At 47.3% G+C, this 24,448-nt stretch overlaps 1 protein-coding gene across 4 annotated transcripts in view; it reads right to left on the minus strand.

Moving 5' to 3' along the window:
- Positions 1 to 24,448, minus strand: part of SEC14L1 (SEC14 like lipid binding 1) — a 34,355-nt gene that overhangs the window by 7,390 nt on the left and 2,517 nt on the right. For all 4 annotated transcript variants that reach the window (XM_081162087.1, XM_081162089.1, XM_081162088.1 and 1 more), the window contains 10 exons: positions 9,804 to 9,953; positions 9,566 to 9,697; positions 8,345 to 8,473; positions 7,299 to 7,533; positions 5,970 to 6,079; positions 5,163 to 5,352; positions 3,379 to 3,467; positions 2,231 to 2,301; positions 1,170 to 1,341; positions 720 to 854 (listed from right to left, as the gene is read on the minus strand). In XM_081162087.1, coding sequence (XP_081018213.1) covers positions 720 to 854; positions 1,170 to 1,341; positions 2,231 to 2,301; positions 3,379 to 3,467; positions 5,163 to 5,352; positions 5,970 to 6,079; positions 7,299 to 7,533; positions 8,345 to 8,473; positions 9,566 to 9,697; positions 9,804 to 9,953 — 1,413 coding nt within the window. The remainder of the gene's footprint in view (positions 1 to 719; positions 855 to 1,169; positions 1,342 to 2,230; positions 2,302 to 3,378; positions 3,468 to 5,162; positions 5,353 to 5,969; positions 6,080 to 7,298; positions 7,534 to 8,344; positions 8,474 to 9,565; positions 9,698 to 9,803; positions 9,954 to 24,448) is intronic.

The raw sequence follows: 24,448 nt of genomic DNA on the forward strand, positions 1-24,448 counted from the left end.
TACAAAGCCACGACTCCCCGTGGGCTCCAGCAGGCGCTCCGACAGGTCGCTGGGCCTCTGCAGGCATGGGCTCCTTCCACCCTCCCATCAGGCAGGCGAGCGCCCAAGGCTGTAAGGTCCTCGGGGACTACACTTCTCTGATTCCCTCATCACAGTGCAGGGTACAGAAGTGGAGGCATTTCCCCTATAATCTAGCAAGTCAATGTGCTAAAAATTCCAAGTTCATAGAAGAGAATGGCGTCCCTAACATAATCACCTTTACAATGTTACCTGACTTACTGTCAATGGTGAAATGTTTTTGAGAATCACTTTGATGTTTTAATGGTGTTTTTAAAACATGCACAGCTCTTCCAAAACAGCTAGAGCATCTGATTTGGGGGACAAGCACTGTATGATCTCACTTACATGTGGAATCTAACAAACAAAGTAAACTAACAGATATCTGACTCTCACAAAGCTGAGTGGATAAAGCAAGCTGCAATTAGATTAGACTAAAACAAGTTCTCATCAGCATTTAACAGTGAGGAAATGGCATGTTATAAAAAATTACCTTTTGATTAAATTACCTCTCTAGCCATGGAGAACTAGAGAGAGGGCAGCCAAAAACAATAGAAATAAAAACAAAAACTCTAACCCCGAAGTTCTGAAACTCACTCGTGCAAACCAACATCCTCTCCTCCCTGGTGAGCAGCCAACGTGCAGGACCCCTGGGTACATACCATGCACTCCCCGCCCAGGAAGTCGGGAATGACCTCCTTGTCTATGTAGTCCAGCAGGCCCCCTGGGCCCTGGTAGTCGTTCCCGGCATAGATAAGGAACTTCCTCCTGGTGTTGTCATCAATGAATGGACTGACCTGCAAGTAAGAGAGATGCCCACAGTCATCTTTGCTTGGCTGCCTGATTTTCAGAGATTAAATTGCAACGTGGTATTATGAGTGGGGGAAAGGGAGTGTGTTTGACATGCTTTTTTTGTAAATTCCATTTGCATGACATTAAGACACTCAGGAATTCTTTCTTCCCTTAAACAATCTGAGAAATGTTATGTCTTCCCATGCTAATTTTGTTGTTTCCTAACTAGCTAGGACTTACAGCCACAGGCACAAGGATATGAATACAATTGTGTGTGCCTCACAGATGCTAACAGCTGCTGGAAAGAGCATCCAACCCACCAGTGTCCAGAGGACGGGAAACACCCGGGGAGCGCGCAGTATCAGCAGGCGGCCCAGCGTCTCGGGGTAGTTGGCCTCCACCACCTCGATGATGCGCAGCAGGGCCTTGACACCAGGTCTCCACAGGTGGCGCATGTTCAGTCCCTCCAGGTCCACCAGGCAGGTCCAAGAACTGCAGGTGCACAGACGTGTTACTGCACAGATGGCACACTTAGCAAACTAGGTCCCATAGCTATTTTTTTTTTATATATATTATAAAATAGTCATTTATATCCCTTTCTGAAAAATATTCATTTTTAATATCACAGTGTTATGAACCAGACTTACGTCTGCTTGCACAGGCATGTAGGATCAGGGTGGCGGGAACCCCTGCACTCCCAGAATGAACAGAGCTAATGGACAATGAACAAAGCCTTCAGTCTAACACGCTCAGTGGTCCAGCAGGTAAGGCGTGCGCTGTGCTCACAGGCCAAGCCGCTTCCACTGACCCCAGGGTGGTAGCACTCAGACTCGAAGCCAGACTGAACCACAATAAGCTCTCCAATAAGTGTTCACTGAGTCAAGCGCTGTCTGGGGAGCTGAGGCTACTGCATGAACAGACCCTCAAAACCCTGCCCTCAGGGACTCCACTCCAGTGACCCACCGCACGCACCTTCCAGGTCAACCTGACTCACTGCGCGTTTTCAAAACAGTTCCCCATAATCAGAAGTATGATTTAGGAACACAATTTTTTCCCCACCCTCCCCACCAATAAAATAAAACAGACACACCAAAATCTGCAACCCTGGGCTCCCAAGGGCCAAGCAGACCAGATAAGCCAACCCACTTGGCCTGAGGGATGGCAACGCCGAGGGTCCAGAAGTAGCAAAACCTACCAGCATCCCTCATAACTACCACTTACATGCTTATCTGCCTTCTACCCTTTAGAACACTATGAAAAACAGTCAAATATTTAGACTTGGTTCTAAAAATCAGACCAGATTTGGGTTCTCAGAATCAACTAGAAATATTTAGGGTATAGTCTCAATAAGCTGGAAGAAAGAGCAAAACTGCATGTCTACCTGATGGGCCGGCCGAAGACTTTCGTGTTTTCTTCACACCGCCTTAGCCCTTCCTCATTGATGGAGAGGACCTACGTGCAAGAGGCCACAGAAACCCTGTTAGTCCAGATGGTGACGCTGCAGCCATAACACAGCACACACTGTAGGTGAGCAGGCAAACCAAAGCCATCTGCTTAGATTTCCTGACATACACAAAACATAACTCCAACAGAGAACATCTCGCTCTGAAGAGAGTACTTCCTCTGTGGCAAAAGGGATGTTGAGTGGGGTCACAGGAGGCGGTGGTGCTGGGGGAGGGGAGAGGGGGCATGGCCTGCTGCCATGTCTTCCGAAAGAGTACCTCTGGATCAGCCGAAGGTAAGCGTCTGCTGAGCAGGGGACACTGTGACACCACGCGGACCCACCCAGAGAAAGGGCGGCGTCAGACTGATCTGAAGCATGGCTGGAGGGAGCACTGTTTGAAGACAAACCTCCCCTTACGCGCTCTGCCCACACTTTTGTATTTCGTTCTGTGCACGTGTATGTACATGCTTGCACGCACGCATAACCACACACAGTGACAGGGGCTCATGGAGTCCACAGCAAAATGCCAACAGTGGATATTGTAGGATGACTGGATTATAGCTGTGCCTTTTAAAGTTTTGTTTTTTAATTTAAGGAATGCATTCTCCTCACAACTGCCCACCGTGGAGGAGGCAGCAGACAGGGTAAGCCTCAAGTAGGGACGGGGAAAGAGAGATTTATCTCGTCCAGATCAAAGATGCTGGGAGCCTGGAGCAAGGAAGTGCCGGCGGAAAGAATACCATGAAGAGGTCCGCTGTGAGAAACAGCTGAAAAGGAGAGTTAGGGTGGCAGGGGAGGGACCAAGTCCATGTGGGCGTGAAGGTCAAAGATGACTCGGAATCAACTCCCAGGTGGTCATCCTGAGTGGCTATAGTGATTTTGGTTGATGCTTCCCCGTGAAAAACATTTTTATAACTTCTGTGCACACTTTTGAGGTTTTTCACATATACTAATAGATTCTCCTTTCTGATTACAAAAGCAACACATGCTTGTTATACAGAACAATTATAACATCCCAACCCCGCTGGCAGAGAAAGGACATGTGAGGCCTAAACGCGCCTGGCGCCTGGGCCACGAGCACTTACGTATCTCAGCAGGGCCTCCTCCCCGAGGGCTCTCACTAGGCCTTTGGTGTCCATCTGCCCCAGCCTGAGCACATAGAGGGGCCGCCCGTCTGCAGGAGAGACGAAGGAAGGTATTATCACCAGCACCAGTGCTGCCATGAGGCCGACAGGAAAACATGTCTTATACCCCAGACGAGCTTCAAGCCCTTTCCTACTGAGAAGCAGCAGCTGGCTTGCGTGTGTGTGCAGGAGTCCCCCCCAAATTCTTCCCCAAAAAACTATAAAAGGGAAAAACAAAAGCCAACAACAGAGCAGCTTAGGGTGGTGGGGACACCTCTGCACAGATGAGGGGCCAGGGAGCCCCACCTCTGTCCGCTCTAACCACCCGCACCGCCTGCCGTGCTGGGCTCGCTTCTCACTTGCACACCGGGCCGAACAGAGCTCCGCCTTCCAGTGGCGGGTGTCAGAGCACCCACAGCAGCTTTCCTGTGAACAGTGTATTGTTCCTCGCCTCACAGGCTACCAAAAATGTCATGTCAGGATTTGCAAAAAGCCAGCTTCCCTTAATTCTCACCCCCAGAACCAAGACAAATGAGGACTTTGAAGAAACCTTAAACCCACAGCAACCGGCACATGCTGACTCTGCTTCTTTATAGCCGGGACCTAACGGGTGGAGCCTGGGAGGACCTAACTCATCGTGAGCCAGCTGCAGAGGGAAACCACCTTGATGGCCAGTGTGTCCCAGAGTAAGTGGTTCCTAGAGCCTGCCTCTCGGTGCCGGAGGAGAGCAGTGGTAAGGACACGCATGGATGCCGCTGCTGAAAGGACACTAAGACGCCAGAGGGTCAGTGCTGCCATCCTGACACGGGCCCACCTGCTCCTTGTATCTACTACCTGGTGAACTCCGCCTCCTAGGCCCTAGGAGAAGGTGGGTCTAGAGCTGTCCTACTTAAGCAGAAAGGGCTTTTCTGTGCTCCCAAACCTTGTTGAAAATAAGATTTACAGAAAGTCTCTCCCAACACTGGTAAGATACATTTGTTACTGTCTTACTACCAAACTTTTTAATCATCTGAGGATCACAAAGTGGAATATATGCGTCTAGTAAAAATTAATAAACAATTAATCTGGAGAGGTACGAAAGATAAAAGCCACGAAAAGGGGCACATCAGAGCTGCTCGGTTGTGAAGGGACCGGTCTGGAGGTGGGAGGGATTCCTGTGGTCTCTCCAGGTTTGGGATTCCCTCTGCCCACTGTCACTCTGAGTCAGGAAACAGGGAGCGTGCCTGGGACAATGCAGGCTGTCCCACACAGCGTGACATATAAAGCAATAGAATGAACCGCCCACACGCCATCCTTAGCTTCAGCTGTCACTGTCTGTGGCTTATGTCTGTGCTCATCCCAAAGACAGAGCTGCTGTTCTCCCTGTTCTGGTGCAGAAACTCCGGCTCCATTTTCACAGCTACGTGTAGAAAGAAGTCTCTGAAAAGCTCTTCTCCTAGCACTGCGCTCCTGAAAAAACTGCCTTCAGCATTTTGGTTTTTTAAGTATTTCCAAAAAGTCCACTTAATGAAAAAAGGAGCTGAAGGAACTTTCCTGAGGGCAACATGAGCCATGAGGAAGCAGCAAGGGCCTCAGCCCTTCCTCACCCTGGGTGGGGGAGGGGGTATTTCCCAGTGGGTTAGGAGTGCAGTGCTGGCAGTGATGAACTGGACATCACTTGTTTAGGCTGCGAGAGGGAGGGGCAGTGCCCACAGTTCTGTGAAAGGGGGTCTCCGGGCATATCCTGAGTGCAGAGCTCACACTACCTTTGTCGTGATGGTGCCAGCCTCCCGCATAGTAGTCCTGTAGGACCTGGGGAGGGTTCCAGGTATCGAGGATGTAGTCCACCTGGTGCTGCTTGCGCCAGGTCAATGACTGACACATGATCTCCCTGGCTTTGTCGATGTTGAAGTCCCGGGCTCGCAAGAACCGGAGAATGTGCTCATCTTTGGGGATCTATTGGGAGACAGAGACGTTCCTAAGCAATGTTAAAAGTTGCTAACGGAAAAACAAGTTACCAAGGGACTAAGACTTTCCTCCTCTCACTTCTTATCAAGAGTGGGCTGCTTTATGGCACTGTTTAAAATCAGCCCTCCTAAACTTCAGAAAACCAGCATTGCGAGTCCAAATATCTCTACAGTATTCCATTTAGTTTAGTAATGCCGGGAATGAACGAGACACACAAATATGCCTCTGCTCGCTGCTAGTCCCCATTAGTCTGAGGCTTATTATAAAAACCTGATTCCTTATGAGGCTAAAATTCTACTAAAAACCTCAAAATCAAAGCTCAAACAGTTCTAATTTCTCAACAATCTGTGAACTCCTTCAAACCTTCTAGACATGTAACTGTTGTCAAGTGAGATCATTCTCTGTAAAACTCCAGAAAAACACAGCTAACTATACACAGAACAGCACCTGCCACGAGGGACTTGGTGCCACACAGATACAGATGCAGCAACTTTTAGATCCGGGCAGTCCCAGCTATGGCAATCAGGGCCAGGGACTCTGAGGAAATGTGGACGGGACCAGGCCCTCGGCTCCCACAGCAGCATGCTCGTGGGGCTGACTCTCACTTTGCCCTTGTGTGTTTCCTGGAGCCACTGGCGAAGCCGGATCAGGCAGCTCTCCTGCAGTGGGGTCAGGTCACCCAGGTATCTCTTGATGTAGTCTGCGTCCAGTTTGTCTGGAATAGAAGTCACACGACATCATTTACAAAAGCACACAGGACCCGCAAGTACTCCAGAGCCCTGCTCAGTGAAGCTGACATGGTCCAATCTCAGAACTCAGTGACTCTACAGGGACCACAGATAGAAACCGGCCACCACAGGACACCTCAAAGACAGCCTTTAGCATAAAACCACTGACCACGCCACAGGTAAACGTGCTGGATCTATTCTATTCCCTAACTGCCAGCAGGTCCCCTCTATGTGCAAAATCTCAATACTGTTCATGACACAACAGCCATAACAGTTATTTAATGACTTTCAATTCAAAGTTATGTAAAGAACTTGTGTGATATAAAACTATGAAATGAAACAAATAGACCTAAGCCTGTTCTGAATATAGCTGTGTTCAAAAATACAAGAAATCTTTTCCACGATAAAGTAACATAAACTGCAAAAATTAGGTAAGAAATTAAGTAGAGCAAAGAAAACTGACAAGGTACAAAAACAGAGCGTATCCTCAAACCAATGAAACACTGGCCACCTGCCTCCTGTTGAAAGCAGCGAATGGCACAGGTCAGCTCTGAAGGAGGAACATGGGGAAAGAAACACCAAAGGTTTAACACAGCTCCTGTGGGAAAGTTTTCTTGTTTTATTTTACAATGGGCATCACTCTGAGAACTGAAAAAGGTGTGTGTGTGTGTGTGTGTGTGTGTGTGTGTAACACACACGAAAGGCAGTGCAGTGCAGCAGCTGGAAGCAGACTCTGGAGCCAGCCCTGCCCTGAACAACTGTGTGACTCTACGCAAGTGACTCAGGTTCTCTGTGCCTCAGTGAAGCATTTCCTACCCCACAGGAACCATGATTAGATGAGTGTTCACAGAGGCCTAGAATAAATAGTGCCTGACACAGTGAGCACGAAAGAGGTGATGACAGTGTGTTAAAAACATTAGTTGCTACCCTACATTCAAGAAAGATGCCTTCAACTGAAATAAATGGAAAACACTTCCTGGTGTCATAACTTCACATAAGCCTTCCTGCCCAATAAAAAAAATTCTAGGTCTCTTCATTCTGAGAAAACATCAAATGAGCGTGTTACACAAGCTAGAGGCAGAGGCCAGCACTGAGCTCCTGTTTCTTACGTAAGATCTAATGTCCTAAGGGACCCAGAGCGGGCAGAGTAACCAGGGAGGAAGCGACTGCAGGCACTGGCTGGTCCTACTCTCAGAATGAACCCACCGTCGGGGGTTCCCGCGGTGGCAGGCTCAGAGGCCCCGCTCGGGGTGCTGAGAGCCTCGCTGCTCAGCCCTTCCTTCTGCACAGCTTCTGGGACCACAACAGCCAGCGACGCTCGTTTCCTGCACGAGGCAGCCGTCTCTGCTGAGGGCGCGAGGGCGGGAGGGGTCCAGCGAGGCACAGATGTGATGCCCTCATCTTCTAGCTGACGGAGGTAGTACTCAATTATCTCCTTTCCCTTTAGACAAACCAATTTGAAGGTGAGTATATATGCAACATTCCAGTTTCTCATCCCTCACAGGTTTTTGTAACACTAATAAAACCTGAACTGTGGAATAAATAGGGGAAAGTCAAATGCTTGTGTGTTTTCGTTTTTTTATTTCACTTCCTCCTCTCCAAAGGTCTAGGAAATACTACCTGGAGAGAGAATCTTGATGACTGACTAAAAGCACTGCTTTACCACACTTGCACTCGATATGTGCTGGGTCTCAATCCAAACTCTTTCCAAAGCCCCCAAAATAAAACAAGCCTTCAAAAGGCACTTATAATCCCAAGCAGAGACGTTTCAAACCCAAAATCCCACAACAACCACAGCAGCAGCAGCAGCAGCAGGAGGAAAGCTCTCCCACGGCAGATGGGCAGCCGAGCCGAGGCTGGGCCCGAGTGGGTTGCCTGTATGCGCCTCCTCCCAAAGCAGCACCTTCAGCAGCAGGTCCTGAGCAGGCACCTCAGGCTGCTGCTGTAAGCGAGTGGCTCCTGCCTCACCCCAACTGTCACCTGCCCGGCAAGTCCAAGCCAAGAACCCATGGCCCTGGCCTGTGGCTACATGCTCCTCCTCACCTCATTGGCAACCAGCATTCTCTGAACCCGAACCTAAGCCTTCTGCTCCCTGGGATCTAAGGCACGGGAGAAGGTCAGAGCAGTTCCCCTCGTAGAAATGGCTGGGATCCCTGCCTACCCCATCCCCAGCCTCCCAGAAAGACCACCAGCTGCAACTGTCCCAGGGACACCTGACCATCCTTTCCCATAAAATCCTAAGATAGACTCACTTTCTTAATGTTGCTGGTATATTGTTTCATTGCAATTTTCTCCACTGTACTTTCAAAACCAAAGAACGATTTAATATCTAAACTTGCAGACTGTTCAAAACAAGTCCAATCTTCATTTTCGGGGTGAACCTGCAGATAAATGAGAAAACAGTCCATTAACTCACTGACAACCAAGAATATGATCTGCTCCGTCCACTGGTCACAAGACACATGCTTTACTGATAATATGATCACCAAATGGAAACACTACAAAGAGGTTCAAAGTCAGGAAAAGAGCAAAATAAGATTTCTAAAATATTCTATGAATTACTTTACAATGAAAGCGTCACTGTCATTCTTGGTTCACTCATTTATTCGCCGTATTTACTGAGCAGCGTTCTCTGTGGTAAACAAGACAAAGATCCCTGGCTTCTGAAGCTGACAGTCTCACAGAAGAAGAAAGACAATTGGCCACAACGTAACAGGCAAGAAACTATCACTGCTGGAGAATAATTGTTATGGGGAAAGAAAATATGGAGCAGGGTTGAAACTGGCGGGGTGCAGGCTGCAGAGTTACATGGGGTGTTCGGGGCTCTTCGTCAAGGGGAGATCTGAGCAAGGATGAAGGAGGTGGGGGCGGGAGCCAAGCAGAGGACTGGGGCAGAAGCTCCTGGCAGAGGGAGCACCTGGGGCAAAGGTCCCCAGGGAGCACGCCTATGTGACCAGGACAGCCAGAGGTGCGGGCTTGTACACAAGGCAGGCCGGCTGGCAGAGGTATGACCTCTGAGTGCAATGCGGAGCCACTGCTGGCTCTGAGACAGAGACATGATCTGACACAGTTGGGGGATCACTCAGGACTCAGTGTGGATATTCTGCAGGAGGGTTAGGGAGAAGCAGAGACCTGGGAAGTTATTCTAACAATCTGGTAGGAGAAGTTCTGGAAACGCTGGTAAGAGTGCAGCTGTAGGCAGATTAATGCTCTCGGCACCCTGCTCAGAGGTCACGGTTTCGTGGGTCCTTCAATACGTCTCTAAAGTGTGGGCAGGGGCCAGCAACGCAGCAGCACAGTGAAACAATCTTCACTCACAGCTCAAGGCACCACTTGGCCGCCTCCACTCTGAGTAAACGCTTGCTGCCTGCTGCCCCGCTGCGGGAAGATGAGTGAGTGTCTGACGAAGAAGCCCCCAGACCCAGTGCGCGGCGTGGAGCGAGGCAGGGGTGCTCGCCGACGGCGGTACTCACGGTGTAGCAGCAGTGCTCCTTAATGATGACCCGATTCGCAAACGTCTCGTTATGAGCCTCAATGTGCAAAGTACGTTCCCGAGAATTCAGTGAGTTCTTCTGGATGAAATAAACATAGTCAACTCCTGCGATCTTTAAAAAAGAAAGAGAAAGAACGTATTAGTACCACCTGACTGCAGGAGCAGCCGTATGCAGGGTTCTCTTTGGCTGGGCGCCTCCTCGGGCCTGGGTCACCTACCTTTTTCAGCAGCCTGGGTGCGTCTATGTCCAGCTTGCAGCGTCTTTCTATGACGTGAATTGCCCCGTCCTCACTCCGGAACTCATTCACAGTGTCACTGTCCACAAACATCGGGATCAGTGGACACGTAGGAAACCTCCTTTCGTAGGCCTGGGGACAGTGGGGAAAAGAGGAACTGACAGTTTCTCACGGACATTCTCCCATGTAAAAGCATCTCTTACGCCTCCATCTTCACACCCTCAGCTTCCACTAAGAAAGAGGGACTATCCGTTTTCTCTGGTCAGGGACTGGATGCTCAGCACAGTGAAGAGGCCAGTTCTCCCCATGTGGATACAGAGGTTTCACATAAGTCCATCCAAATCCCAGCTAGGCTGTTATTTGTAACTACAGACAGGGTTATTTTAAAATTTATATGGAAAGGCGAAAAAGCTAGAACAATTCTGAAAAGGAGTGAACTGGGAGGAATCGCTGTGTCCGGTACTCAGGCTCACTCTACAAGCCACAGCGAGGCAGACCGTGCGGAGCTCAGAGACACTCGCAGACCAGTGGGCAGCGCGGACAGTTATACACGGACTCTGACAAAGGTGCAGAAGCCATTCAAGGGCGGAAGAATAGCCCCTTCAACAGCAGGGGTGGGGAGGAGGGAACTCGGCCATGTGACTAGAGGCACCTTTCTAGAAACTTCACGTGAGAATCAGTACACAATGGTCTCGAGGGGGTTGCAAAACCCATGTGGAGACAATTATACTTATTTTCACAATGTTTTTACTATGGAGGTTGAACTCCCTTCCTCCACTCAAACAGTATACTCTGGATCCCATGACTGCTATAACCTGGATAAATCAAACAATATCTGTCTCTTAATGCATTTTATAATAAACAACATTTAAGAAGTTTATTCAGTTGCTCAGATCGCACCACGGATAAGTCTCCATGAGGCCCTCAGACGCAGGAGTGCGCAGCACTGCGCAGGAGGACGATCACAGGGAAAACGCTGACTAGCGTTTGTCCTGACACCGAACACTGAAAACTGCCTAAACGGACTTCTCAATTGTACTACATAAAACCCTGACTTTTACATTCCAGCACTATGACGCACTAAGAAACTGAGAGTACAGGGCTTCAAACAAAACAATTCTTTCTAAGTTACACAAGGACAAGCAAGCACTTACCAAAAAACAACCTCAGCTAGGCTCTCTCCTATCTAAGTACCTACTGGATCATTTTCAAAATACCCACAACATCCTTTAAATCCCCAAAAGACAGAGAGCACAGGCATCACTCACACAGCCTAGCCCTGAATCCAAAACACAGTAAAAACTTTCCATTCCCTGCAGATGGAGCCGTCCCTGTAGACTCACATTCACGGACACTCGCTTCTGCCTTGGCTGCCCCAACCAGGTGGCACCTAAGGTATGCAGGCTACTGAGCAATTGGCCCAGGGAACCAGCAAGTTTCTCTCCAAAACTCTGTGAGTATAAAAGGTGGTCAGCAAGCCGCTGCATTCCTCCTGTGCCTGCCACCAGGGGCATTATCCAGAGTCCTGTATCCCCAGGAGAACAAGGACCTTCCCCGAGGCCTGAAACAAGAATGCTGTTCTTAACATCTGTTGGAATATGGCGTAAAAGGTTACTAAGTAAACCATGAACCAGCCTGCTTCTGCGCTCACGCTCACTTGCCGCGCTGTCTTTCAGAGACCTGTAGGGCTAATGAATTCCGCACACTGTCAGCACAGAAAACCCTCCCTTCCTAGAGAGGTACGGAAAAGGAAGGCTGTGCAGAGCTGACCTCACTCTAATCTTTGAAATCCTTATCGGTACCAGTCCCCTCGATTTCCAGCAGGCACTACAATGTATGAAGTTTCTGCAGCCTCTGAAAACAGAAACATCCCAATCATATTAGAAATATTAATACACATTCCGGCTCTTTCCATAGGAAGGACCAAGGCGCAGCACCACCTCAGCAGCATCCAGATCTTGGTTTCTGAATACCACTCTCTACTAAGAAGGGCCCTCTTGGAGAAACGGCTGATTACAAGTCTGGAGCAAGGAAAGGTCGAGGGGAGCCTGAAGTGTCTGTTACCAGAAAACGACATGTCCAAGGCCACAGGAACCAACCTGAATGGGGCTCCACTCACCAATTCTGGGATAATTTGAGCACCAGAGAGAAAAAAGGTGGTAAAGCCCTACAAACCATAGTGATACTCCAGGAAAATGGGCGGGAGGAGGTTTTGCAGAAACTGTCCCCTAATGGCCACACAAAGGAGCAACAGAACCGGGAAGTCACTGTTCACAAGTGGTCCAGACAAGGGTCAGCTACGGCTGCTGCTGAACTGAACGGTGGCTATGGAGGAGACGCCACCATTTCCAATCACCACCCTGCATATTATGACAAAGAAAAGGGGCAGTTACAAAGGGACACAGGTGCCTCTATAATGGAAAGATCTAGCAGACATCACCTTCATCAAACGCCGGGCTTTAGGACAACTGACAGCCTGATGTGAGGTCACGGGACCACACACAACCGATGTCCTCACAGCAAAAGTGAGGAGATAATCAGACAAATCCAGGTTACGGAACATTCCGCAAAACAACCAGCTGGGGCTCTCAGAAAAGAGTGTATCTCGGAGATGAACTAAAAGCAGGAACGGTCTAGAATGAAGGCAGTGAAGGCAACAGAGCTAGCAAATGAGATGCTGCACGGCTCTTGCGGCGAAATAAAAATCACCACAAAGAACGTTCACAGAGATGCGAGCGTGCGTCACACAGTGAATAGTTTAGTCTATCGGTGTGAAACTTCTTGGGTGTGGCAATGACTTATCCAGGAGAGAGTTATGATAACAGCAGGTTACTTTCAAATGGTTCTGCAAAGAAATGGGGTGTGTGTGGGTGTGTGTGAGAGAGAGAGAGAGAGAGAGAGAGAGAGAAAGAGAGAGAGAGAGAGAAAGCAATGTGGTAATTCAACTGGCATGTAGACAGGAGCTCACTCCGTCAACTTTTTATAAATAGAAATTTCTCAAAATAAAAAGTTGGGGAAAATGTTAAGAAAAGGTAACCCAGGGGAGGGGGGAAGTCCACACATAAACTAATTAACTGATTAAATATGACACTGTCACATTTTATACATGAAAATTTATACAGATTTTAGTTTCACGAAGCTCTGAGACCAAGGGGGCCAGCCAGGTGTGCCGTTCAGCAGGGACCTGCACCTTCTCGCAGGGCCACCTGCCAGCCAGCTCACTGTAGCTCTGATGAGGTGCCAGCCAAGAGTCCAAGCTTCTGGGTTTTCAAGAGAAGCCAGCAACCTGGGTTTTTAGGTGAAGCTTCCCTATTTTGCAAACTCTGTTTGGGCCACAGAGCGCACATCAGCAGGCCTCACAATTTTACCTCTGCGCTGAGAACTCTCTAAAAGAGGAGCCCATGTTCAGCTCCCACAGGATCCAATCACAGCATCAGGAGATAATTTCCAAACGTCTTCTCATTTTTCACAAACTATCTGCAATGTTATCACGTCATTTCCTAATCATGCTCAACATTTATGAAATCAAGAAAAGGCCAAACACAATGAACTCGCCCAGGAGTGATTTGGTCAGCGGGGAAATGTTCTTTGCTTGGAGTCATTTGCTCAGTCTCTCTGTGCAGCACAGCGAGTGTCTCAACAGTAAGAACGAGACTAGGGCTCCCCACCTGCGCAGAGAGGAGAGCGGCCTTCTGGGTAACTCGCTTCCTCCCACCTTCCTTCGCCCACTCTTCCTCTTTCAAAAGGGATCTCTGAACCGGCAATTTGGAAGCTTGGCAACAGTGCCTTCAGTTTTTTGCCAACCTTTGCATGTAACTTTGACATTAAAAGCTTGTACTGTGCGAAAAAAACCCATCTTTTAGCAAAGACATTTCAACTTCAGAATTACTGAGCTTAATATGCATCCTGCCAGGAAAACCCATTTAGAAGTAGTTCCATTTAAAGAACCTACCTTTAAACTGAACTATGTTCACATCAATTTAGCCAACAAGCTAAGCCAGCTGCTTTCCATATAACCACCCGGAGAGTCTAGGGCACTAGACATGACCATCAACTCACTTATAAGCCACTCTGGCTTTGCTCTGGGAAATCAGTACATGAAAAGCTAGCAATGCCTTCAGTCTCTCTTACAAGTTGCCAGTGGCTCAAAGAAACAATACAACATATCAAGAAAATGTGGCAAGTTGACAAAAGTCTCAGTTAAAATTCTGTAATTTGTTTTGTATTTTAAATTAAATAATACATCACATGACCAAGACAATCATAATTTATGAAAAAAACACACAAGAAAAAACAACACATTTCTGGCATCAGTAAATTTGTTAAAAAAAAAAAAAAAAAAAGAGCGGCCTCTGTCTGGGCTCACAGCAATCCTAAAGCTAATTTAAGAGTAACCATTAGTTAATTTTCTCAAGGACAGCTTACTGAGGTGGCTCAAAGGCTCTTTGAAGAGATTCTGGTGGCAGAGGGACCACCATTAGGCCACACACACATCCCTGCCTCTGGAAGCCCTACCCCACACCCCACAGGCAAGCTCCCTTCCTGTACAACTCTCTCTACTCATCCCTCCCCTCTCTTGGATCCAAAATTCACAGATCTAGTTTTGTTTTCTGCTGGAATATAACTTTAGTAACTGCTTTTCTGACAGTCTGAAAAGTATCCATTTATTTTCTAGTTTACAAATATTAATACAGATTTTAAAATAAATTATAGATTTTACTCAATTCTAACAGATCCAAAATCTTAGAAATGAAATCTACAGAATGAAAAAGTATTACCTTTTTTTAAAAGCCAATGTTTTCTGCTGCAATATATATAAATAAATCATGGTATATCCAGCCAATGGAACGTTCGTTAGCGATACAACATAATGAACTATGTATTCATGCACACATGAATGAATCCAAAATAACTATGGTGAATCGGAGAGACTGGGCAAAGAGAAAGAGAGGACGTATGATTCTATTTCGGTAAAATTCTAAGACAAACTAATGTATAGTAAGAGAAATCACTGGTTGCCTACAGGTGGAGGTGTATTAGGAGTGGGTAGAAGAAAGTACAATGGGGCAGAAAGAACTTTTGGGGTGGCCCTGGCCAGTGTGGCTTAGTGGTTAGAGCGTCGGCCTGCATACCAAAGGCTCGAAAGGTCAATTCCCAGTCAAGGGCACGTACCTGGGTTGTAGGTTGGATCCCTGGCCCCGGTCAGGGCGCGTGCAGGAGGCAACCGATCGATGCGTCTCTCTCATCCGTGTTTCTCTCTCTCCTCCTCCCCCTCTCCCTAAAAATCAATGGAAAAAACTTCCTCGGGGAGGAGTAGCAACATAAGTGTGGCCACTGTTCCATGAGCACATGAGCTTCTCAGGGGGAAAAAGGGACAAAGGCTAAAGACACTGCCACCCACAGTCCAGGAACCAACGAGGCTACGCACAGAACAGAAAGGGAACCTTCCTAAAAGAAACAGCTTCAGAAACTAACATTTTTCATTTGACGTTTATCTTTTTTACTATACTTTGAAAATGCACCCCCAAAAACTGCATGTGTTCACCAGACTAAAATGATAATTACATTCCTCATGGCCCTAAAAACATGAGATATAAGCCTCATGAGGCTTTGTTGAAAACCAATTATTTTGTTTATTATTAGCCAACTTAAAAAAAAAGGAACTAGTTGTAAATAATATCATAGAGGTCTCCTTCCTTCTATATGGGAAAGAAAAGAGATAGAGATAGAAATGACCTTATTTCAACTTAGGTATTAAAAGTAAAATATTCCCTTTGTAGTATGAAATAAATACAAGAAATGTATGACTGGTTCGTTACGTAACTGTCAGTCAGCCGCGTGCTCAGTGCTGGGAGCAGACAGCATGGCCCCGGAGCCCTCACAATGAGGGGGGCTGAGTGACCGCTGGCCTGACAGGTTCCGGTTGCAGGTAGCCTGCGGGCTTCGTGTTAATGGTATTAACATTTTCCACAGAGAGGAGAAACAATACACTGGGAAGGGAAAGACCTCCTGTCAGGAAACTAATCGCTCGGCTCCCATCCTGGCCGGAATACATGTAAACATTAGCCTGCTGTTCCCACAGGCCTGGGAGCTCAGCTACTATTCTAAGGACAAAGCCTTCCCAGGTGACCTCGCTGGCGGCCCACCACGGCCGCACCCTGCACCAGCCCCTAGACGGGCCAGTGCAAGCTCAGCCAGCGGGGCTGGCCCCCCCGTTAGCACGCCTGATTCAACAGTGTCCTTCCCTCCACTCCCGGAGCACTGTCACTTAGGGCTAAGGCACAACTAGGCACAGAGCAGAGCCACGGGAGAGCCCGAGTGCCAAGAGGCCTGGCCTCGCCTTGAACGCCAGGCTCCTATCCAACCCTTCTGTGAGCCACCAAAGATGGGGTACTGCGGGGGAAGGTCTTCTCCCCAGCAGGCAACCAGGTCACAGGCAGATCAGCGGGAGAGTGGGGTTGGGGAAGAGAAATGGGGAGAATTCTAAAGCGAAGGCTACAAACTGGCCCTGTCCAGTTAGGAAACCAGGTCTGAGCACAGCTGGCTGACTGCAACGATCGGTGTGTCTGGAGGCGGGCAGCCGCAGGCGGGCTGTGGGACCCGGGCAGTCTGCGCCGTGAGCAGGTGAGGCGGCAGGTCAGGGACGGTCACTGCATCGGCAATTCAAACCTGTTTCCTCATTTGTAAAGCAGGCAAGACAGAAGTCTACAAAAGGGTCAAGCTTCCAGTTACAAGTAAGTCCTGGGGATGTGATGTACAGCATGGTGACTACAGTCAACAATACTGTACATTTGAAAGTTGCTAAGAGTAAATCTTGAAAGTTATCACACACACGCAAATGTGTACCTATGTGCGGTGATGGTGTTAACTAAATTCGTAGTGATCGTTTCACAACATGTCAAATCATTATGTTGTACACCTTAAACTAATCCAAACTTACATGTCGACTGTATCTCAATAAAGCTGGGGAGAGAGCCCACCCCACAGTCGGTGCGCAGTGAGTGAGACACTGGCACGGAAGCACTTCATGAGTGCTCGCCATTCCCAGACCTTTAGAATTTCTCTAAGTGTTTCGTAAATGGTGGCTCCTCAGCAGGACCCATCTATCCCCAGGGGCCTGGGGCACCAGGCCTCCCACTGGACTGCATGCTGGGCAAGAGCAGAGCCCACAGGCACGGTTCAGTTGCAGCAAGCTGATGCCCCAGAAAGCCGCTCCAGGAGGTAAGGCCTCTGAAGGCAGAACCTGTTAATTTAGAATCATTTCCCACCCCCTATGGCATCCAGACCTACTCTGCTTCCTGTGTACACGACCGACATTTTCAAACTGAATGGCTCTACAAGTTCTAAACTGTTAAAGACCCGATACAGTTGTATTTAAGGCCTATTTACAAAGGACTCAAAAATTTCCTTCACGAAAAGAAAACAAGACCAGGAGAATCACAAACGTAAAAGACTTTTCCACTGCTGAAAAAGCAGTCAGCGTGTGTGCACTGTGTTAATCTCCAAGGATCAGCCAGACCTGGAAGCTGAAAACAGACATCCCTACTTTCCACTCTCACTTCACCATCAAAGCTCAATGAAAACGACTATAAGACTATCCCTGCTCATTCACGGAACAGAAGGGTTGCCCATTAAATCAGCTGAGCCAACCAGCCTCTCAAGAGAAGCACAGAGAGTAACACGAGAACCTTTATCTCTTCCCCCGACCTCTGGTTGGGTTTCAAACAGAACCTGATCTAAGGACCTGGCTGACTAGGGCTAATCAAAGCAAGCAAATCCTCTAACTCAGAGAAACTGCTTATAAAGCTTGACCACCACACAAACCCCTTTCAAAAGAGAAGTTTCCTTGGACCTTTAGTGTTGACCAGTTATTTTTATTATAATGTTAAACAGACTAGGTAAAACTCATACAACAGTAAAACGAACAGCACACATTTAACGGGAAGGATGAGTTTGCTGCAGACGAGTCGTCACCGTGTACAGAGCTGATGGGCCTCACAGCTGCTCTCAGGCTTGGCAGGCCCAGGCCAAGACAGGCGCCACTGACTCACTCGCCCACCTCTTCTCTGTTTAAACCTTCATTTGTACAGTTCCCTGTGTGCAAAGTAACTCAGCCTATACTTGCCCAGCACAACATTTATATATCAACTCCACCTCTACTCTCCTTGCATTCACTTTCAACCATTAAAGTGGTATCATTTGGTGGCCAAAAAATAAACATGAAAGCAAACCACATACTGTCTGATGGCTTAGCTCTAAATATGATAGGCGTCCAGATCTCCACGTGTCTATATATGTTTTCTATTGCAAAAATAAAAGCATTAACCCACCCCCATCAGAGAAGTCAAGGACACTAGCTGGAAAACCCAGAGGCATGCACATCTCTAAGGAGATCTTGATACTTAAGACACCTTGTCAATAAGCCTCGAAGGTCAAATCTTTCAGGCCAGTTTCTTAAAGCCCCAGGCAAACAAGACAGTTGGGAGTGCTTTGAAAGGTCTGTCTTCTCTGAGCTTTTCATAGGCTTGCATCTTTAAAGCAACTATAGAACTGACCCAGGATCCAATGAGATCCACAACATGCCATGATTTTCCAAAACCATTCCTTACCCATAAAATTTTTGTCTAATAAAGAGCAAACTTCATGTGACAACACACACAGCAGTTTCACATACTCCTCTTCACATCGAGTGGACTTGGAAGAGAGCTGTTTTACTTTCCAGTGTAAAAAATAAACTCGTGGACTTCAGAAGAGCATTTGGTGTCCCAGGGAATTGCAGCTGTCAGCTCTTAAAGCTGCCATGTGTTTGCCCACATAAAAGAATGTAATGAGCTATGGAAATATTATCTGGCTTTGTGAAACAGAATAAAAACTGCACTGTCAATGGGCTGACAGTGGGAGTTGGTTTAATCCATGAGGAAAATATCGATCATGTACCACTGTTTCACCACCTCATATATAAACTGTACCTCAGACCATGAGGCGCTGGTTCTACTTCCTCTGCCACTGCCCTTCCCAGGTGGCAGAAGCCCACATTTGGCTCCAGCGGATCACCCCTTAGCGCTCATTCTATACCTGCCTTTAGATGCTGTTCTCTTTATTAAGAAACACGGCAATCATGAGATGTAAATTAAAGATATATTCTGACTAGATGGAATAAATACATGGTTGAATTCCTCAAGGAATATGTCTTTTAGATCTGAAATCTATCAAATAAATAAATAAATAAACCTAAAGAAATATGCAATTATTTTTGGTTGGCATTATAGTTAAAAACTAGATGTTAAAAATGTATAGTAAACATAATGGCCCCAAAGTGGAAGCAACCCAGGTGTCTACTGACCGATGAATAGATACACAAAATGTGATAAACACATACAAAATGAATTATTCAGCCTTTAAAAAAGAAGGGACTTCTGACACACACAACATGAACAGGAAAGACATTACGCTAAGTGGAGTAAGCACGTCACAAAGGATAAATATTGTGTGATTCCTCTTTCATAAGGAACAGTCACAGTCATAGTCAGAGACAGAGGAGAAAAGGGGGGGAGGTGTTTGCTGGGGGCAGGGGGATGGGAATTGGTGTTCAGTGGGGACAGGCTTTCTGTTTGGGAAGGTGATAATATCCTGGAGATGGAAGGCGGCGACAGCTACACAGTCATGTGAATGTATTTGTTAACACTGAACTGTACACTTAGAAATGGTTAAAATTGTAAATTGTATTCTATGTATATTTTATAACAATAAAAAAATAGAATACAAATCTACTCCACCTGAAAATGAGGGAATGAAGTCATACAAATAATTGAGATAAGTCCAAGGACACACAGACTTGTGCGTATAGCGTTGGTATCACCAACTAAACTCAAGAATAGCAGTCTGGAGAAGCACAGAAAACAAGCCAACCGACTCCTTCAGCAGATGGTAAACCCTTCGAAAGGAAGCACAATGTAAAGAATCTGTTCTTTTCAAACACTTTTTAAGAAGCTCTAACTGAAACTAACCTCCTTTCTTCCTATTCCATCAGCCACAAATTCAAATTGAGGAGAACTGAACTCGTGGTCTCAGACCTGAGGAGGCACCGGGCTCACGGGGGGCTGAGAAACCGAACTGCTAGGTGCACCCCAAGAAATCCCATTCAGCGAGAAGCAGAGTTCAGGACTGCTGGAAGGTGCGTCCTAAACCAGCTCTGTGCGTAACAAAAGTAAATGACGGTAACAGGTGTCTGGGGCAGAGCTTTCTAATTTTAACAGCATAAACCCTGCAATACAGCCAGCGAGCTCTTAAATCAATGTACTCCTTAAAATATGCACCTTGTGGATTTTAGTCTGGACTTGGTTTTTAAAACATACACAGGCATTGAACTAGGGGAAGGAAAAGAAACACATATTTTATGATTAGGACTACCTGGTATCTGGTGGGATAACTTACTCATTAAGACAAGAGAGTCATGTAACAACCAGCCTCTCGGGTTTAAACCTACAGACACCTCAAAAAGAAAAATTAGGAAGGATACTATCCTATCAGAGTGAAAATTTTCAATGAACTTTATGTAGCATAGGAGAACCAGGAAAACCGAATTTTTAAACCCTAGCTATTCATTACCATGGGAGAAGAGCCCCTCACAGCACCCGGTGGCACGTAAGCCAGGCCCGTTTTTCAGTCAGCTGGAGTCCCAGTTCACGGGACAAAAATGTGCTTCACTCACAAAACATCATCTGCAGCAGATTCCTTCCCAGCACGATTTAACTGCAAGTAGGAAAAACCTCTAACCGAAAGGGTACATTCCAGCGAGACCCTCCGCCAGATCATCATGGTCAGAAGTGAGGTGCGGGCAACAAAGGCACACACTCCGACACTCACTGGCTCTGTAGACTATTTTTCAGGGCTTACTAAGTGCCCAGGTAAAAGCAAGACGGTTTGATCCCCACCCTCCAGACACTTGCACGGAGGGCAAGTCAACAAGCCTAGCGACCTCGACGAGGCAGTGACAGTGAGCAGCAGAGCACAGAGCGAGAATTCCAACTAGGAGAACGGACCTGACCAGGTAATCTGAGCAGTTAGACAGGTGAGCAAGAGGGGAAGGTATCCCCAGCAGGTTGGTGTAAAGACATGGAGGCCACGAGAAATCATGGTGAACTCAGGACACTGCCCGGAATCCCACATAACTAGGTGGTGGAGCAGGCGGGGGGCCCTGCAGGTGGTCTGCAGTAGTAGAGAAAGGTAGGAGGCAGATGGGAAGGGACCTGGGGACCAAGCCCAAGAATCTGAACTTCATCTTGAAGGTAAGGTGTAGCCACCTAAGAATTTTAAAGGAGCAAGTGGCATGTTCAGATTTACCATGGAGAGCCTCTGGGGCAGCAGCTGAGAAAGAATGGGCGGGTGAGGTGAGGCTGGGGCTCAGAGTCCAGGGGCTGCTCCAGGGACAGGAGCCATGAGGGGCCACCTGAGACAGCAACACCTTCAGAGGGGCCGGGCCAATTCAAGGACAATCCAGAGGACATTCTGGCCGCCACTGCAGCTGAGGGTCAGGAGGGACGGCTGCCAAGGAAGCCAGGTTTCTGATCTGAGGGCAGCCACGTGATGGAGGCCTCTGTCAGAAGGGGCAGCTTAGAGAAGATGGAGCTTGTGAGTGGCATCTTATTGGTTTTTGTTTTTGTGTTTGTTCTCTGCTGAGGTGTGTTCTTTGTGCGGGCAGGAGGGGTGGAACCCTTTCAGATGTACTCAGTCTGCCTCGGAGCAGTCTAATGGAGATGTCCTTGCAGGCAGCTAGATAGGAGTCTAGAAGACCCGAGGACCATAGGCTGAGGAAAAAGCTCTGAGATTCTCACTGCATAAAGTGACAGCTGAAGCTGCAGGTTTGAATGAGGCAGCCCAGGAAGTGAGGCAGGTGAGAGTGCAGAGTTATTTCTAAAATAGCATGAACTATCCATTACAACATCTCTTACGGCCAGAAAACACAAAATATACACCCGGAGGTCCCAAAACAGCAGCAGTCATCAGAGAAAGTCCACCTGTACCCAAGGCAAGGAGGCAGGTGGGCAGAGAAAGGAAAGCAAGAGCAATCAGAGGGGAGGCAGAGGCCTGAGAGGAGGCGAGCTACCGTGCAGCCATCTAATCAAACACGTACATTTACAAACTGGATGCTTATTGCATCCAGAGCTGAAAATGTGCACAATGTACATGCTAGTGCACAACCGTGCGGGAGATCTTTGAAACACAGATGGCAGGCTTTTTAGTGGAAAGGGGACTCAGTACATATCAAGATACATATAACAACTATCTTATATGGAGAAATAATGCCACATACATAAAAACTTTTCTAAAAAAAAAGGCTAGCAGTCTTAACATTAAATTGTACCTCTCAAGAGAATTACAATGCAGCTTATGCATTGTTATAACGTGTAAAATTACTCCCCTAGAAATATACGAAACTCTGTTTCACTCTTGTACAGGTTAAAAATCAAGAAAGAAGGGATCGATTATGACCATGGCCAACCAAAACCCGCTCTTCAGGGAACCATGTGGGAGCCTCCGTGGGAGCCAGACATCCCCACGGGCCGTGACTGGCTGAGCGAAGGAATGGAAGACAGTGCCAGAGTCGCTCTATTATACCATTGCCCCTCCTCAATGAAAAAAAATAAAGCAATGTGAAGTAAACACTGGGACTTCCTGTCATACAAGCACATCGGAAAAGTGGCAAATGACACAACACAGCAATCACTGAAGACTTAACAAGGGCTCTGGGTTCTTTCTGATTCTGGAACAAAAAAGATTACATCATTTTCAGATTACAAATACTTTCTAACAATGCAAAAAAAAAGTATACTGCCTTAAAACAAAAGCAACTTAAAACTGAGTTCGTTTTAAAAGATTGGGGGAGTGGTTTTGAATTTCAGATTCTTCTGAAATCCATGCATAAAATCAGCGGGGCAAACGTCACCATTCTGAAAATAGTAATGTAAGAAAAATACGGAAGTCCAACAGCAGACAATCAAATGCCTCTTTATTAAGCCTAGTCCCTGCAGAGGAGGCCGTCCCAACCTTGGCTGCAAACTACAGAGGTTGCATCAAGCTCTGAAAATCAGAGCGAACATTTTGGGAAACACAACGTACCAGTGATGGTGCCCCCCACGCTGCCCCTCAACCCCCGCCCCACGCCAGCTGCCTTTCTGCCTCCACTGCCAGGCAAGTCATTCCCAGACTGGCCAGTAACCTGGATCCTAGATCCAGGGGAGAGATGACCAGATCGTCTCTCTAGAAGCTGAACTAGGAAACATGACAAGAACTGGCCACTTAGAAACTGAAAGAATGCAAACAAGAAATGCCACAAAGTTGAACTGGGGCCACAGGGCTTGACCAGCTAGCTGACAGGGCACGTGGGCTGACACCCCAGGGGAGGGAACACCAGGAGTGAGCAGAGCGGCCAGCTCGTGGTGGGGAGAGAGGCTCGGACAGACACATAGAGGCCCAAGAGGTAAAGTTCCAGGGACAGCTGCTGCAAGGCCCCAGCACTGCAGGAACCCAGCCCATCCCAGCTGCATTCCTGCATTTCTGCACCAGTCTTATCCCTGTTCCAACAAGAGGCCTCCCCGGGCTGAGCTCACTGGAGTGGTCTTTGCTCCTACAGCCAAAAGCCAAACCAGCACACGGGACCGTGCAAACAGGAAACAAGCTGCTCAATGCGCCATTACCGTAAAACACTGAACAGTTCTGGCATTTAAGGGAAATAGAGAACTAAAAACCACCACCTCACAAAGAAACAAAGAAACAAACAAAAGCCTCACCCTGACAGAGGGGCACAGGGGAACTCTCTGAGGGGACTGGACGGGCAGAGAGGGTCTGATCCTGGCAGAGGTGTGGTCACTCTGTTGTCAAAACAGATCAAACTGTACACCTACCACATGACCACTTCACTCCAAGTAAATTATACCTCAATTAAAAAAACAAGCTCCCTAAATCTAAATTATTCCCTTGAGAGCGCTTGAGTTTTTGTTTTGTGTTTTTAAAACTAGATTGATCTGGATAAACCTCACAAACGATGAAGAGCAGAGGCCAGATACTAAAACACCTGAGTCTTCTGGGGCCCATATATTGTGACTCCTGACTGTGGTTCAATCTGACTCTTTCCTCCGGGTGCATGTTCATGACGGAAGCATTTCCTGTGTGTGTTATACAATAACAGTAACACGGAAGAGAAAGGAAGGGCAAGAATACCCTAAGGTAATCTAAAAGTGACTGGAAATGGGTTTGTTTTGTTTTGCATCTAAATGAAATACTTATTTTCAGCCAAACTCTTTGGGTAAATAACAAAGACTTTAGTGACCCCGTTATTGGAATTCTAATATGACTCATGAATTTGATATTAAGGGCAAAAACTAATTCAGCAGAATTACCAGAATAACATAAATTAAGCTCCATCCTATGGTGCCCAGTTCTAGGTAAAATGAATCACCCATGGCCACAGCTCTTCCAAAAGGGCAACAGAGGGGAAAACCACACTCCATACCCCTGTTCTACTCTAACAATCACAAAACAGCAAAATCCACAAGAAGAGCATTAGTCAGAATCCCACTTCTGTGTTTTCAAAAGGAGAATTAACTCAAACTCAGACATCACCCTGA

The sequence above is a fragment of the Miniopterus schreibersii genome, assembly GCF_964146895.1.
Source record: "Miniopterus schreibersii genome assembly, chromosome: 16".
In the NCBI taxonomy this organism is placed as follows: domain Eukaryota; kingdom Metazoa; phylum Chordata; class Mammalia; order Chiroptera; family Miniopteridae; genus Miniopterus; species Miniopterus schreibersii.